General features: G+C 42.1%; 1 protein-coding gene across 1 annotated transcript; it reads right to left on the reverse strand.

Annotated features, from left to right (window-relative positions):
* Nucleotides 1–3,010: 3,010 nt before the first annotated feature.
* LOC121876829 (innexin inx1-like) lies at nt 3,011–14,684 on the reverse strand. The gene is given in 8 exon segments (XM_042382276.1): nt 3,011–3,323; nt 3,922–4,103; nt 4,202–4,429; nt 7,276–7,437; nt 7,439–7,507; nt 10,705–10,915; nt 11,847–11,910; nt 14,621–14,684. Coding segments are annotated over 7 exon segments (1,080 nt in total). The 5' UTR covers nt 11,894–11,910; nt 14,621–14,684; the 3' UTR covers nt 3,011–3,142.
* Nucleotides 14,685–15,713: the final 1,029 nt, after the last annotated feature.

Consider the following 15,713-nt stretch of genomic DNA (forward strand, 5'->3'; position numbering starts at 1 on the left):
CTTTCACATATCCGTTGAGACATTGTTACATACTGACAAATTTCATAACCGAATGACAGCACACATATCGAATGACAATCTAAAATAACTGTTCGCTCATGCTAACGGAAGTGATTGACATTTTGATTGATTGATACGTTTATTGAGATACAAAAAACATTAATACATCTCAAAGGGATGAAGTGACATAAGTCATCCCTGTAGTCACTGTAGTGGATCCTCTTGTTCAACCTTATTACTGCACAAACCAGGTTGTACTGCAACCCCATTATACTAATGTTTTTAAATTCCACTCTAATTTATATGTATATATGTATATGCTGACAACCACAAGGAAAGAAGAAAACGCGAAGTTTCCAAGCGCTTTCGTGTAATTCACATCTTCAGGGGTGAGTACAGACTAAGGAGAAGTACAAAACAAGGTATATATATACAGAGGAGGGTGAGATCAGGTCCACAATGGTCAGGTATTAGGTAATGACCCTACTAATCTTTAAATAGCACCGCAACGGTCGGTAGTCAGGTCAGAGGGTAAGGTGACCCAACCTACTCACCTGGTTACAAATCTTCTAAATTACAAAATTGTCCAGTTTGTACATGCCATTACTCAAATTCATGTTGAATGCTTCGGTATGTTTAATGAGACTAGATTCTATGATGTTCTTACTATCAGTTGAATTACAAGGTAATATTGAGGAGGCATTATCCCAGTCAATGCAATGCTTGTTATCCCTCAAATGAACAAACAGAGCATTGGATTCCTGGCCTGTCCTAACACTATATTTATGTTGTTTAAGTCTAGTTACAAGATCTTTACCTGTCTGGCCTGTAAAAGTAGTTCTCAGGTTCTCCTAAGAAGCTTTATTTACCTCCATACACGTGTCATCCGAGGCCAATCAATGTACAGTAGTGTAGTTTGTTTTGAAACTTTTCTATACCGTGGTTTCTAAGTGATCCTATTATGATAATCTTATGTTATCTTATCTAATTACTTTTCAACAACAGCAGGTGATTACGATAAGTAATCACTGAGTCCTTTAGAGATGACTCCTGCTAGAATTGATTTTTTCTTGGCTGATACATTTCATATACACGATCTCTCATGGTGGCTAAGGGTTTTAATACCTTGGATGATGTACTATTTAGTTATACAGCACTATATATAAATAGCACCTTATATTCAAGTTTTGTGGATATCTTGTATAGAAACCGTTTCTTTCTTGGCAATAACAAATAATGAAGTTGCTTTGTATTATGTTTCACAAAATGAACATGACTTTAGAAAATATCTAAGCAAATTATTTAACAAAAACTGACTCATAGGGCAAGAGATAAGAAATACCAGCTAGTGCAGTATTGGTTTTGTTTTAAATAACAATATTTCCAGTCTCAACTGGAACTGAATAGAATTGGTGTCTAAAAACGCACAGTGGCTTTCCTAAATAGACTGGCAAGGTGCACACTCACTGTTATATCACTTGTTCACCGAGACCTCCTCCTTCTATTGTCCAGGAGAGAATACTGTAGTGGAATTCTCCCCTACAAACGCTGTTTGTCGCTGTCTAGCCGACCTCACCAATTCCCCAGTGTATGCCTCGTGGTCTAGGTCAACCAGCGCCGCCATACACCACGGAGCGGGGGTCAACTGCTAAGCCACGCCTACCCCCGCTATTTAAGACCTGACCTCGTGGTGATCTCTCTCTCTACCTACAGCCACAGCCAGCAACACCTCCTCCTCTGCCGCTGCCTGGCGGCCCTCCCTCCTCCGCCTGCCTGGCGGTCCTCTCTCCCGCTGGCGAGCATGGCGACCCACAAGCTGTCCTTCTCTGAGCGTCCTCACCAACCAGCTCTCTCTACATCACGCTTGTAACCATGCTGCCTTCCCAGCACCAAGCTGCATTGTACATCCAATACAACATGTATATAGAGAGCACATTGTGAGTTTCCTTTCTCCATTCCATCCTGAGTGTGAACCAAACATCTCATACCCCACAATACATTTGCTTATAAAATTAGATCACCCACTGACACCATTATACAATAAAGTATTTCTTTTTTTTTGGGGGGGGGAGGGGGGAAGGGATAATAGGGTGTAAACAAGTTACAATCACAATATAAATGAATTACATGTTGGAGTAAGTTTATATCATATCGGTTAAAAAGATATACTTACGATAAACTGGGGTGTGCGACACCTACTGTATGTGTTATGTTACTTATCCTCTTCGCCACTGCCGCTGTCTAGTCAGGTGGTCAGTAATTTCTCTCATGCACTTTTAGAGAGTACTGACCATGCACGGGCTCTTGAATATATATCGGAATATGTGCCAGTGTTGGTCAAGTGTGGTCTTAAATGAGCTCACACTCGTCGCCATCAAAACATTCTCTGGCATGTTATTCAAGAATTCACAACTCTTACTCCAATTTTTTTAGTTTAACAAATTTATTGACAAAGCTTGTACTGTAGTACAGTTTGCCTATTCTGAGTAATTCAGTCAGGTCTTGACACTGAGGGTGGCATTACTTCTCACTGCCACGCAGGACAGAGGTTCATACACACACACACACACACACAAAAATATACATATATATATATATACTTCATTTTTAGTCCATATAACGTGCGGACTTTGAACATATAATCAACAACCTCACCAGCCAGGACTCGAACCCTCGACCTACTGTGTGGGACCAGGGAACACAATGAATATTTTCACCTGACAAATACACACAAGAAAAGGCAAACACGAGGTCCTCATAGCACCTAAATTCCTCAACATTTAAACTTCACAGCATCTTACAAGTATCAAAAAATCTTACAGGACCATAATTAACACGTGGATAGTTAGGTTAACTGACATTCTATTAAAACTAAAGGAAAAATTTAAATTACATGTCCATTATTGCTGAAGTATTTGTGCCAAAATTGCAGGTGTTAGTGACGATCTAAAGATCACATCACACACATACAGGTCACACTTAAAGTTAAGGGGTTTTAGAAAGTAAAAGGTTGCCTCGGTACTATATTTAGAACGTGTCCAGGGATCCCGAGAGAAGGATTGGTTTTGTTCCGGAATCCCGGGTTGTTGAAAACACCCAAAAATAATAAACCCTACTAACACCCACCGCCTGCCACCGTCGTCTACTTTTGCAATTCCTGCTTGACACTGGCCACCCACTCGCTGAAGTAGGCCATGTTGCTCTTGAAATGGTATATGAGGAACCAGTCGCCGTAGTTACACTTGAGCAGGACGTTTGTAGGGTCCTGTTTGGTCTGGTGTTTGTGGGTCAGATGGACGAGCACGGTGTTGCGAAGGCTTGACCTGTGGTAGTGATGGTTTTAACACCAGGTGAGGTCACGGGTTGAATGTAAGAAAAAAGGCACAGGAAGAAAGCCGCAAAACCTAACCTAACCTTAAACTAATATATTTTATTTTATTTAGCCTGATTTTTTACTTTTCTGACTTTTCCCAGACATTGACAGATATAGTGAAATACAACAGCTTGTAACTAAAAAACATTAGAAACATATTTATTTATGATCATAATTCTAGTGATAATTACAAAATCCTACTTACCCCACCTGAAAAAAATCCCACAACAAAATCCCACCAGGAGAGGTAGAGGAAGAAGCCGAGGCGGTTATTCACAGGAAGAGGAGGAGGAGGCTACTCACAGGAGGAGTAAGCTAGTCAGGGAGAAGGCACAAGATGCGAATAACGAGAGGAAAAGGAGGAGGAGGTGGCTAACAGGAAGAAGAGGGGGATGCGGTTACCTACAAGAAGAGAAGGATGCAGTTACTCACAGGAAGAAGAGAAGGATGCGGTTACTCACAGGGAGAAGAGAAGGATCCAGTTACTCACAGGGAGAAGAGGAGGATGCGGTTACTCATGGGAAGAAGAGAAGGATGCGGTTACTCACAGGAAGAAGAGGAGGAGGTGAAGGATGAGGACGAAGCCACAAATGGCGGCGGTGACGATGTAGACGAGCCACAGGAAGATGTAAGTCTTCTCGTTGACGATGTTGAGGGGCAACACACACATGGAGTCGAACTTCTGGATGGTCCCCGACGCCCCGTACTTGTGCCACGTACACTTGGCAACCTTAGGGAGTGAGAGGGAGAGCTATGTACGTAATCTTATGTAATCTCTCTCTCTCTCACACACACACACACACACACACATAGAGGGGAGATACGTACCTTGGGGAAGATTTCATTGAGAGGATTATTTGGGTCAGTGGCACTAGTGCCCAGATACTTGATGGCTGACGGCCCGAACTTGAAGAACTCCCCGCCAAGGAAGGTGTTGGTGAAGAATAGGTTGCCCACGGAGATGGCGAAGATGGAACATTCGCACAGCAAGAAGAACACTCCGTAGCTCCTGTGGGTTGCCATGGAGCTGACGAAGTACCGCGCCGAACTCTCCACCTGTCCAGCAAATAGAACAGGTTACAAATTTAAGTTCAAGTACAGATATAGGAAAGGTTACATTATCAGTTACAGTCTAAGAAACAAGTATCCTCCTACCTTTAGCTGATTGATATTGAAACCTGACGGATTATACTTGAACGCTATTCTCTTTTGTCGGATCACCAGAATGGCTATCGCCAGGCGAGATCTACTGGTGCTCTGCTCTCCTACTGCACCCATCTTTGGTCATCCTCTCTTAGGGATTATGGGGAAACTTTCGTCATGGCCCTCAACATCTCCAAAGCATTTGACATGGTATGGCACAAGTCTCTGTTTTCTAAACTTCCCTCTTATGGTTTTCCACTTTGCTATCTAATTTTTAGCTTCCTTGAGAACCGATCAATGGCAGTTGTTGTAAAGGGTCGATCTCTCGCTCTTTCTCTACCAATAGTGGTGTCCCACAGGGTTCTGTTCTTTCACCGACTCTCTTCCTTCTTTTTATCAATTATTTACTTCACACTACGACTAATTCTATCCATTTTTACGCTGATGATTTTACTCTTCACTCTTCTTCACATTCTCCCTTCTCCCTAATTCTCACACTAGATATGTTTCTAGAGCTGATATCATTACATCTATCAATGCGGATCTGTGCAGCATCTCCGAATGGGGAGGTAAAAACTTGGTTAAATTCAATAGTAATAAAACTCAGTATTTACCAATTACACTTTCCGAATTAGATGATCTTCCACCAATCACATTTCAGGACGCAGTCATTATGCACAGATGCTGTATCCCACCATTTCCTCTAATATGTTATGGAAGCAACACATCCTCATCATTGCTGAAGCTGCCTCCCGAAAGCTTGGAATGCTGTACAGATGCCGTAGCTACTTCACTCCTGAGCAGTTGCTTCAAGTACTGTATATAAGAGATTCATTCGTCCTAAATTGGAGTACTGCTCTAATATCTGGGTGGTTCTTCTGTCCAACTGTTAGATAGGGTGGAAAATCTTTTTTCCCTTTCTCTTCGCCGCAATATTGCTTCTCTCTTTTACATGTACTTTAACGGGCAATGTTCGATGAATTTGGCATCCTGTGTACCGCTGGCAAGCCGTGGGCTCAGAGCACTCGTCTTGCCCACCGTTTCTCTGTGGATGTCGGTCACACTAGAATAACCTGTAGGAATTCGTGGTATAATGTTGTCTAGCACTCAGGATGGATGGAAACTCTAAGGTGGTTTTCTTGTATAATATAAGTTATATGATAGACAGTCTGGTGCTGGAGGTGCCGTGTGGTGAGGAGCTGCTCAGTAGACACGTTCGGTGAGTAGCGTGTTGAAGGAGGTAGATGTGCAGGAGCTTCGTTAGAGAAGATGTTGCCTGTTGCTGGCCTCCTGGTTGAATGAATGCTGACAGCAGGAGCTTGCTGGAGTAGGTGTTGTGTGTTCAGGAAGATGGGCCAGAATGAAAGAGCTGGTTGGTGAGGAAGCTCAGAGAAGGACAGCTGGTGGGTCGCCATGCTCGCTGGCGGAGCTAGGACCGCCAGGCAGGCGGAGGAGAGGCGAGGGCCGCCAGGCAGCGGCGGAGGAGGAGGTGTTGTTTGTTCAAGAGGAGAGGCCATAATGAATCTCAATGGAGAGACAGAGCTTATATACCCGGCAGCCGTGAGTCATCTATGAGTCATGTTGGGAAAACCCGAGAAGTAACGGTCTTTGGCTCGGTTGCTAGGATACGGTGGCATCTGGTGACGCCGCTCGCTTGGTTGCTAGGGAAGATGGTAGCAGCTGGTGGCTGCGGCTACGCAGTTGTAGGGGAGAAGTCCACTGCAAACCCTTTATATTACATCCTTCTTTCCTCACACAGCCAAACTGTGGAATGCTCTACCTTCGGTGTTTCCATACTCATACAATCTGTCTCACTTCAAAAAGTTGGTTTTCCGGCATCTTCGTGGTGGAGAATAATATGATATTTTTTCTTTTTTATTTTTAAATTATTTTTACTCTTATTTTTTCGCTCCCTCCCCAGGCCCCGTTGTGTGTCGATGACCTGTGCCCGGATGCAATAAAAAAAAATTGTGGAATACGGACACATATACCAAATAATGAACATCGGAGAAAGAAAGTAATTATGCGAATCAATAGTGTAACTGGCTACACCTTTCCAAGGTTTCACAGGCTTGCCAACTTTTTACGAGGTACACAGATGCTTATGCTGGTTATTTCAACTTCCGCCATGTATGCGGAAGATAGCTGTTTCTTAGACCGTGCATGTACAGGTTCGGTTACAAATACAGGAAGAGGTACAATGTCAGGTTCATATACACTGTACATGTTCCTGACATTCTGCAGGTTCGGATACAGATTTAAGCACGGTACTCACGTGATTTCTATATAGATGGTACAATACAAGGGCCGAGTAATAAATATATTGTCGTTTATTATAAAAAAAAATCGTTATCACAGGCGTGACAGTTGTGTCCCTGCTTGCACGTCATACATGACTCTGTTATCACCATTAACGGACATACAATCTTAACTTATCCAAAACCCACGAATGTAATGACGTAACATCACTTCCGGAATGATTTAACCAGTCACTCTTGTCTGGGGATTGGCAACCTTGACCCTCCATTTCAAGCGGTTTTCGGCTGTCTTTCCCGATCCTCACAGATTTTGTACCTCTTCGGAGCTTTCATTCAATCGTCCTGGTCTCTGCCTTTATCCGGCCCTCCTACCCATGCATTAATAAAATTCCTAGGTAGGCCACACTAGTAAGACCTGTAGGTAGGAAACATAAACACCCATCTTCAGCCAAGACTCCTGTTATTGGCTTTACTTAACACACACACACAACACACACTCACATTCTTGGAGACGTCGCTAATGTGTATCTTGTCCAGCTGACAGAGAACGGACTGGAAGAACCCTTTGTCTATTCTGTCCCAGATCCAGATTGGGAGATAGTAGAAGACTGCCTGCAGCACCAACACCATCGGCACCCACTGGTAGTACGCGTTGCCTCTGGTCAGCTTCCTCCTTCTCCCCTTCAGCATTAATCTTCGGAATGGCGGGTCCTACGCCAGGGTGAGGTGCCAACTAATGGAGGAAGAGAGGAGGAATGGAGGTGAGGTTAGGTTAGATTAGGTTAGGTTGGGTATGGGTTTGACTTGGTTCTAGTTATGTTAGGTTAGGTAAGGTTGGCCTGGCGTAACCTGGGTAAGGTTAGGTTAGATTGATGGAGGTTAGGATGGGTTAGATAAGTCTGGGTTAGGTTCGGTAAGCTTGAGTTGAGTTACATTAACTTGGGTTAGGTTGGGTTAGCTGAGGTTAGATTGAGTTAGGTAAGGTTAAGTTTGGTTAGGTTTAGTTGAGTTAGATTAGGTTTAATCAGGTTAGGTGAGGCTGGGTTAGGTTGAGTCAAGTTAAGTTAGGTTAGGGTTTATCTTAGCTTCTCTTGCTACTTCAATATCATAATCTATTTTTGCTTTTATTTCTATCTTTAAAACAATATGGGAGATCAACGTCATTCCGAATCTTCTATATATTGCTTTTCTTTCTGCCGAGTAATACTCTTTGAGTAATTATTCATCCATTTAGGGTCATTGTTACATGATTTAAACTTTTTGTACAGTACATTTGTTTTTGCAAATTAATTAACTGTTATGGTACTCGGCAATATTGTATCTTATGGTCAGGTCATCAAAGGTTAGGTCACCCTCAACGGTCACATTTTCTGAGGTTCTATTATGTACACCAGGACACGAGACGTCCTCCTTCAGTTGCACGTTAGTTAGTTCACCCCTTTACGTCGACAAAGGATAACAACCTCGCTAAGCCCGAAACGAATCAAAACAACTATAGGAGAAAATAATGAATTCTGAGCTTTCAAGTCGTATTTTTGTTTTGTCATGAAGCGTCAGAAATCCTTAAAAAAAATAATAATATGTGATAAACCATTAATATACTGTATTAAGCCTGCCAAATGCTACTGCGGGAGTTTGCCTGTCCCCTTGCACCCCTCTTCCCCCATCCACCCCCCACCCCCCTCACACCCTCTACCCTGGAAGCTGATACTCATTCTTATCACACTCGTATTATTCACTCGAGGATAACCTCAATATAATATCAGGCTGAATCAGGCGGATCGGTGGGAGGGCGTGGCTGCCCATGGGCTTCCACAATCTGGGCCTCCAACATATTACAATATTTTATTTATTTGTTTATTCATTTGGATTATTTTATTTTCATTCTTAAAAATCATGGAAATTTGTACACTATCAATAAATATACAGTTAATTAAAAATTTCTCAATGTTCTAATTTCCTCAATATAACTGCATATGGCTTCAAAATTCTCCAAAGAAGTGTTCAAATTTAAAAATTCCGGGGGCTTACAGAGCCCCCCGGAACTCCCAGATGTTTAGGCTTGCTTCACTCGCCACCCCACCCTTCTGGGTAGTTATAATGAGGCGGGGCCTCCACAGGTCTAAATCCGGCACTGGGCTGAATGTGAACAAATATATCATGGCTGTGAATGTTGTATTGTAAATGTTTTCTGGGAATATTTATGTAGCGTCTGTGGATATTATTTGTTTAGTTATTGGTTATAATTTTTTTTAGTAACTTGGCTGAGAATAGACAAACTGTACTACAAGCTTTGTCAATAAATTTGTTAAACTTAAACTTGGCTGTGAATGCTTTTTGTAATCTATGGCTAAGAAATTTCCTCGCTGACTGTGGACATGACTATGACTCAATTCCGTCTTAGAAGATTTATTATCTCTTATCTTTATGAACCCGCTTCTCCTCACCAATCACACACACACTCACACGTCTCACCAAACAAAAGTATAATGAATCTGTGTCCCAAAAAGGAAATGGACACCCTTGACGAAGCTTAAACAAAACAGCTTCATAACTATCTCACTAGTGGTTCGAATCCACACCTAAACAAGTTTATTATAGCGTAGGTGAATTGAACCTGTTTCGTCAAGGATTCAGTTCAATCAGTACATGGTATAATTAGACCCATTTCGCTATACGGATCTGGGACCATAGTAAGATAGCCTACGACTCTCAACATGGATTTACACAGGGAAAATCTTGTCTAACAAATCTGCTGACGTTTTTTAGGAAAGTCTCTGAGGTAGTAGATGATGACGAAAATTACAATGTTATTTACTTAGACTTTAGCAAAGCATTTGACAGAGTACCGCATCAGAGACTTCTGAGAAAAGTTAAGGCTCGTGGTATCGAAGGGAAAGTTTTAAATTGGATAAAATCATGGCTCACCGATAGAGCACAGAGGGTCTATGCGTAGTTTAATTCTGAGTGGGGCTGTGTAACTAGTGGGGTTCCCCAGGATCAGTACTGCCTCCATTTGTTCATATATGCATAAACGATCTAGATACTGGGATCAACAGTTACATAAGCAAGTTTGCAGATGACGCCAAAATAGGCGACAGATTAATTCAGGCAGGATGCCTAGCACTACAGGAGGATTTAAATAAACTGCAGGAGTTGTCAGAAAAGGCAAATGAAATTCAACACCAGCAAGTGCAGCGTGCTTAATATTGGAAGACCAAACTGTCAATGTATACAGCTCAACAACATCAAACTAGAAGTCGACTTGTGGAAAGAGACCTAGGGTACTCGTAAGCCCGGACCTTCGGCCAGGAAAACAGTGCGTTAATGTTCGAAATAATGCAAACAGAGTATTAGGTTTTATATCTAGAAGTGTAAGTAATAAGAATGCCGAGGTCAAATTGCAATTATATCTTGCATTAGTCAGGTCGCACCTCGATTAATCCGGTTCAGTTCTGGTGCCCTTATAGAATGGATATCAAATCACTGGAGTCGGTGCAGCGAAGAATGACGAAAATGGTTCCCCAGAAAGACGAAGAGTGCGGGAGATATGATAGAAGTAGTCAAGTGGGTGAAAGGAATCAATAAAGGAGATATTGATAAAGTTCTTATAATATCCGAGCAGGATAGGACTCGTAGCAACGGATTTAAGTTGGATAAGTTTAAGTTTAGGAGGGAGATAGGAAGGAACTGTGAGATGAGTGGAACAAGCTTAGCAACTTTGTAGAAAGTGCTGGGACGCTGGAAAGTTTTAAAAGGAGGCTAGATAGATTCATGGACGATAGAGAGTGGTTGTAACTCTCGACAGGAGCTGCCATGCACAGGCCAACCGGCCGATTGCAGACTCCTTATTTTCTTATGTTCTTATGTAATAAAATAAGTTGTTCAATTATCTCGCTTTTCTGAAACAACTTCTCTCTCAACACTCACATCAGCGTTCAGATCCACAATGGTGAAGGTCGAGGCAATGAAACAGTAAGTCTCGATGGCTTTGTGTTCCTGTTTCTCGAAGCCCGTGATGCACTTGATGTTGTCTCCGATGTAGTTCTTGGCGGTGACCAGCACACACGCCAGCAGGGTGATGAACATACACAGTTTGGCCGAGAAGAAGACCATCGACCCCACCCGAGGTTTGGTGTCCCTGTGGGAGTGAAGCTGGTGAGACGAAATAAGATGATGATAATGATGATGATAGTGACACTAGGGATGATAGTGCTACTGAGGATGGTGATGGTGTTGATGATGATGGTGACACTGATGATGGTGAAAATTATAGTAAAAACTCAGGTTGATGATGACAAGTGATAAAAATAATTATTTAAATTGTACGATTTACGATTGTGCATCTCTGTGGGGTGGTACAGGTAGGGTATAATACTTGCTTCTTGACTTGTAGGTCGCTGGTTCGATCCCAGGACACCCATAGTACTGTACCTCTGGTACCTAACTGCACTTGTGGAAGTAAAGCTGGTAGAGAGCAATGCCGACCAAGGCGACCATGCTGCCTCCTTGAGTACCGAAGGCTCAGTATACTGTGTGCTCTATCCACACTGTTCTAAATAGACCGTCAGACCTATGACACCCACATTTTAGTCTGACAATAACTCTATGATATTGTCATGATAACAGTGTTCACACAGGGAATTGATAAAAAGCCGGAAAATAGTAGGTACTAAAGGTTCGTTGTATAATGTGTGTGTGTCAGTTGAGGAGATGAACAAATGTGCAGGGCTTGGGGGGAGACTGGCCCACAACGAGACATGGGAGGCGGAAAAACAGAGTAGAAAAAGAGTATGTTAATCAACACCACGAAGATGCCGATAAACCAGCTTTTTGAAGTGAAACAGATTGTTAATGGATGGAAAAACAGAAGGCTGAGCATTCCACAGTTTGGCTGTGTGAGTAAAGAAGGAACTTCTATAATGGATTATTCTAGTGAGCCTGACATCCACACCGAAACGGTGGACACCACTGCCTTGCCGGCGGTACAGACCTACAGCCTGAACATCTAGTAAGCTGACAAGAAATAATAATAAAGTTAGTATGTGCCTTTATGCAACATGATGACTCACCCAGATGTGGTGATCTGTTTCTTCAATTCCCCGAATACTTCAAACATGGTCGCTTCTCACACAGCTGTAACACGCGGAAAAAAAACAATTTTTTATTTGTATATACTATACAAATCAGAAACAAGCTCGATGTTTACACGAAGATTTCACTATTTACGAACAAATGATAAACAAACATAACTCATAGCAGGAACGTTATTATGCTTGACAACAGTATATAAACAGATCCAGAAGTAAACATACTCATAAGAGGAGTGTAAGCAGTTCAACAAGAAGGTAAATATTGTATATCCTATCACAGGTTGGTAAACACTCACAACAGCAGGATAAACAGGTGTACTGTACGTACTCTACCTGTACCTCACAACGGGAAGATGAACAGACGTACCTCAAACAAGAAAGTAAACAGACGTACACCACAACAGGAAAGTAAACAGACGTACACCACAACAGGAAAGTAAACAGACGTACACCACAACAGGAAAGTAAACAGACGTACACCACAACAGGAAAGTAAACAGACGTACACCACAACAGGAAAGTAAACAGACGTACCTCTACCATGGGAAAGTAAACAAGACGTACACCACAACAGGAAAGTAAACAGACGTACCTCACAACAGGAAAGTAAACAGACATAAACCCACAACAGGAAAGTAAACAGACGTACCACAACAGGAAAGTAAACAGACGTACACCACAACAGGAAAAGTAAATGAACGTACACCACAACAGAAATAAACAAACTATTTGCCTCACAACAGGAAAGTAAACAGACGTACACCACAACAGGAAAATAATAGACATGCCTCTAACAGGAAAGTAAAGCAGGAGCCACAACAAGGAAAATAAACAGACGTACACAACAGCAAAATAAACAGACGTGCCTCTCACAACAAGAGATAAACAGACGTACACCACAACAGGAAGTAAACAGACATACCTCACAACAGGAAGAGTAAACAGGCCCACAACAGGAAAATGAAACAGACGTACACCACAACAGGAAAGTAAACAGACGTACACTCACAACAAGGAGAAGTAAACAGACGTGCCTCACAACAGGAAAGTAAGCAGGCGTACACCACAACAGGAAAGTAAACAGACGTACCCACAACAGGAAAGTAAACAGACCCATGCACCCCACAACAGGAAAGTAAACAGACAGCCACCACAACAGGAAAAGTAAACAGACGTACACCACAACAGGAAGTAAACAGACGTACCTCACAACAGGAGAGAAGTAAACAGACCCTGCCTCACAACAGGAAAGTAAACAGACGTACCTCACAACAGGAGAGAAGTAAACAGACGTACCTCACAACAGGAAAGTAAACAGACGTACCTCACAACAGGAAAGTAAACAGACGTACACCACAACAGGAAAGTAAACAGACGTACACCACAACAGGAAAGTAAACAGACGTACACCACAACAGGAAAATAAACAGACGTACCTCACAACAGGAAAGTAAACAGACGTACCTCACAACAGGAAAGTAAACAGACGTACCTCACAACAGGAAAGTAAACAGACGTACACCACAACAGGAAAGTAAACAGACGTACACCACAACAGGAAAGTAAACAGACGTACCTCACAACGGAAAGTAAACAGACGTACACCACAACAGGAAAGTAAACAGACGTACACCACAACAGCAAAATAAACAGACGTACCTCACAGCAGGAAAGTAAACAGACGTACACCCACTTGGGAAAGTAAGCAGACATACCTCACAACAGGAAAGTAAACAGACGTACTCCACAACAGGAAAGTAAACAGACGTACACCACAACAGGAAAGTAAACAGACGTACCTCACAACAGGGAAAGTAAACAGACATTGCCTCACAACGGAAAGTAAACAGACATGCACCACAACAGGAAGAGTAAACAGACGTACACAACAGGAAAGTAAACAGACGTACACCACGACAGGAAAGTAAACAGACGTACACCACAACAGGAAGTAAACAGACGTACACCACAACAGGAAAGTAAACAGGCAGTACCTCACAACAGGAAAGTAAACAGACGTACCTCACAACAGGAAAGTAAACAGACGTACCTCACAACAGGAAAGTAAACGGGCGTACCCTACAACAGGAAAGTAAACAGACATTACTCACAACAGGAAAGTAAACAGACGTACACCACAACAGGAAAGTAAACAGACGTACACCACAACAGGAAGTAAACAGACATTACACCACAACAGGAAAATAAACAGACGTACCTCACAGCAGGAAAGTAAACAGGCATGCCTCACAGCTTGGGAAAGTAAAGCAGACGTACCTCACAGCAGGGAAAGTAAACAGACGTACACCCACAGCAGGAAAGTAAACAGACGTACACCACAGCAGGAAAGTAAACAGACGTACACCCACAACAGGAAAGTAAACAGACGTACCACAACAGGAAAGTAACAGACGTACCTCACAACAGGAAAGTAAACAGACGTACCTCACAACAGGAAAGTAAACAGACGTACACCACAACAGGAAAGTAAACAGACGTACACCACAACAGGAAAGTAAACAGACGTACACCACAACAGGAAAGTAAACAGACGTACACCACAACAGGAAAGTAAACAGACGTACACCACAACAGGAAAGTAAACAGACGTACACCACAACAGGAAAGTAAACAGACGTACACCACAACAGGAAAGTAAACAGACGTACACCACAACAGGAAAGTAAACAGACGTACACCACAACAGGAAAGTAAACAGACGTACACCACTACAGGAAAATAAATAGACGCACCTCACAATGAGAAGACTTGAACACCACGGCCGTCTGTTCTACACTGAGGTACTGTACTGGTGGCATCTACTGATAACTCTACCTGATATTAAAACGTACTAGAAGATAAGACTAGATCTGGGTATATCTCAGTCAGTATCTAGCTTTATTTCTATATGTATACCCCCATTCTTTCTCTCTCTCACTTTCTGTGAGTGTGAGGGGGGGGGGGGTAAATGTATGTATGCCTGTAACTTGCTGAATTGGTGCAAGTTGGCGAATCGTTGTCTGATCAAAGCCGTCCCCGTAAAATAAATAACCTAAAACTAGATTTATCTTATTTAACCTTACCTTATCTATCAATCTAACACGATCAATCTAACTTAATTCTAGTCTATTTTTACCTGATTAACTTTACCTTATCTGATTAATCTAACCTATTTTAATAACTTTACATAACTTAACCTAGTCGGATTATCCTAACTTCTCTTAACCAAATCTTCATAATCTAATCTAACTTTACCTAATTTAATCTTCATTGGTGACGCTGTTTTTATGAAGGGGAGTATTAACTAGTTTGTTAATCTAGTTCTAGTAGAATGGGTGGCGTGGGTCGAGTACAGAGTAGGCTTATGATAAGTGGCGTGGCCGTTAATCCTCGTCTGGGCTGACTCACCAAACACCTTCAAATGTCAGCTCTGATACTCAAACCTCCAAACAGTAAAAGAAAAACTTACACAAAACTGGAGAAGACGTCACTAAGGTATCGAACGTAGCTGTATGAATATATCTGTCTTTTATATCGAGTTTTATTTCGGAAATTTACTGTAGCCTCATACTGTTGAAGTAGATACTCTCCCCTACAACTGCTAATTGGTCACTTGCCGTCCTCTCCTCACTACTACGCTACACTGTATTGTTTCCATATTCTGTAGTTATATATCTGTTTAACGCTTTACTGTACCTGTATTTAAATCCTGGCCACTGCCTATGTGTGTGTGTTTGTTCAATATCAGTTATTTCTTCGTCTCTGTTTTGGCATGTGTGTTTTGAAAAATGAATCAAGAAGGTGGGACAGGAGCATTAGGTGGTGATCTGTAATAGATACAGTACG

Source organism: Homarus americanus, unplaced genomic scaffold (genome assembly GCF_018991925.1).
Source record: "Homarus americanus isolate GMGI-L3 unplaced genomic scaffold, GMGI_Hamer_2.0 scaffold33468, whole genome shotgun sequence".
NCBI lineage: Eukaryota > Metazoa > Arthropoda > Malacostraca > Decapoda > Nephropidae > Homarus > Homarus americanus.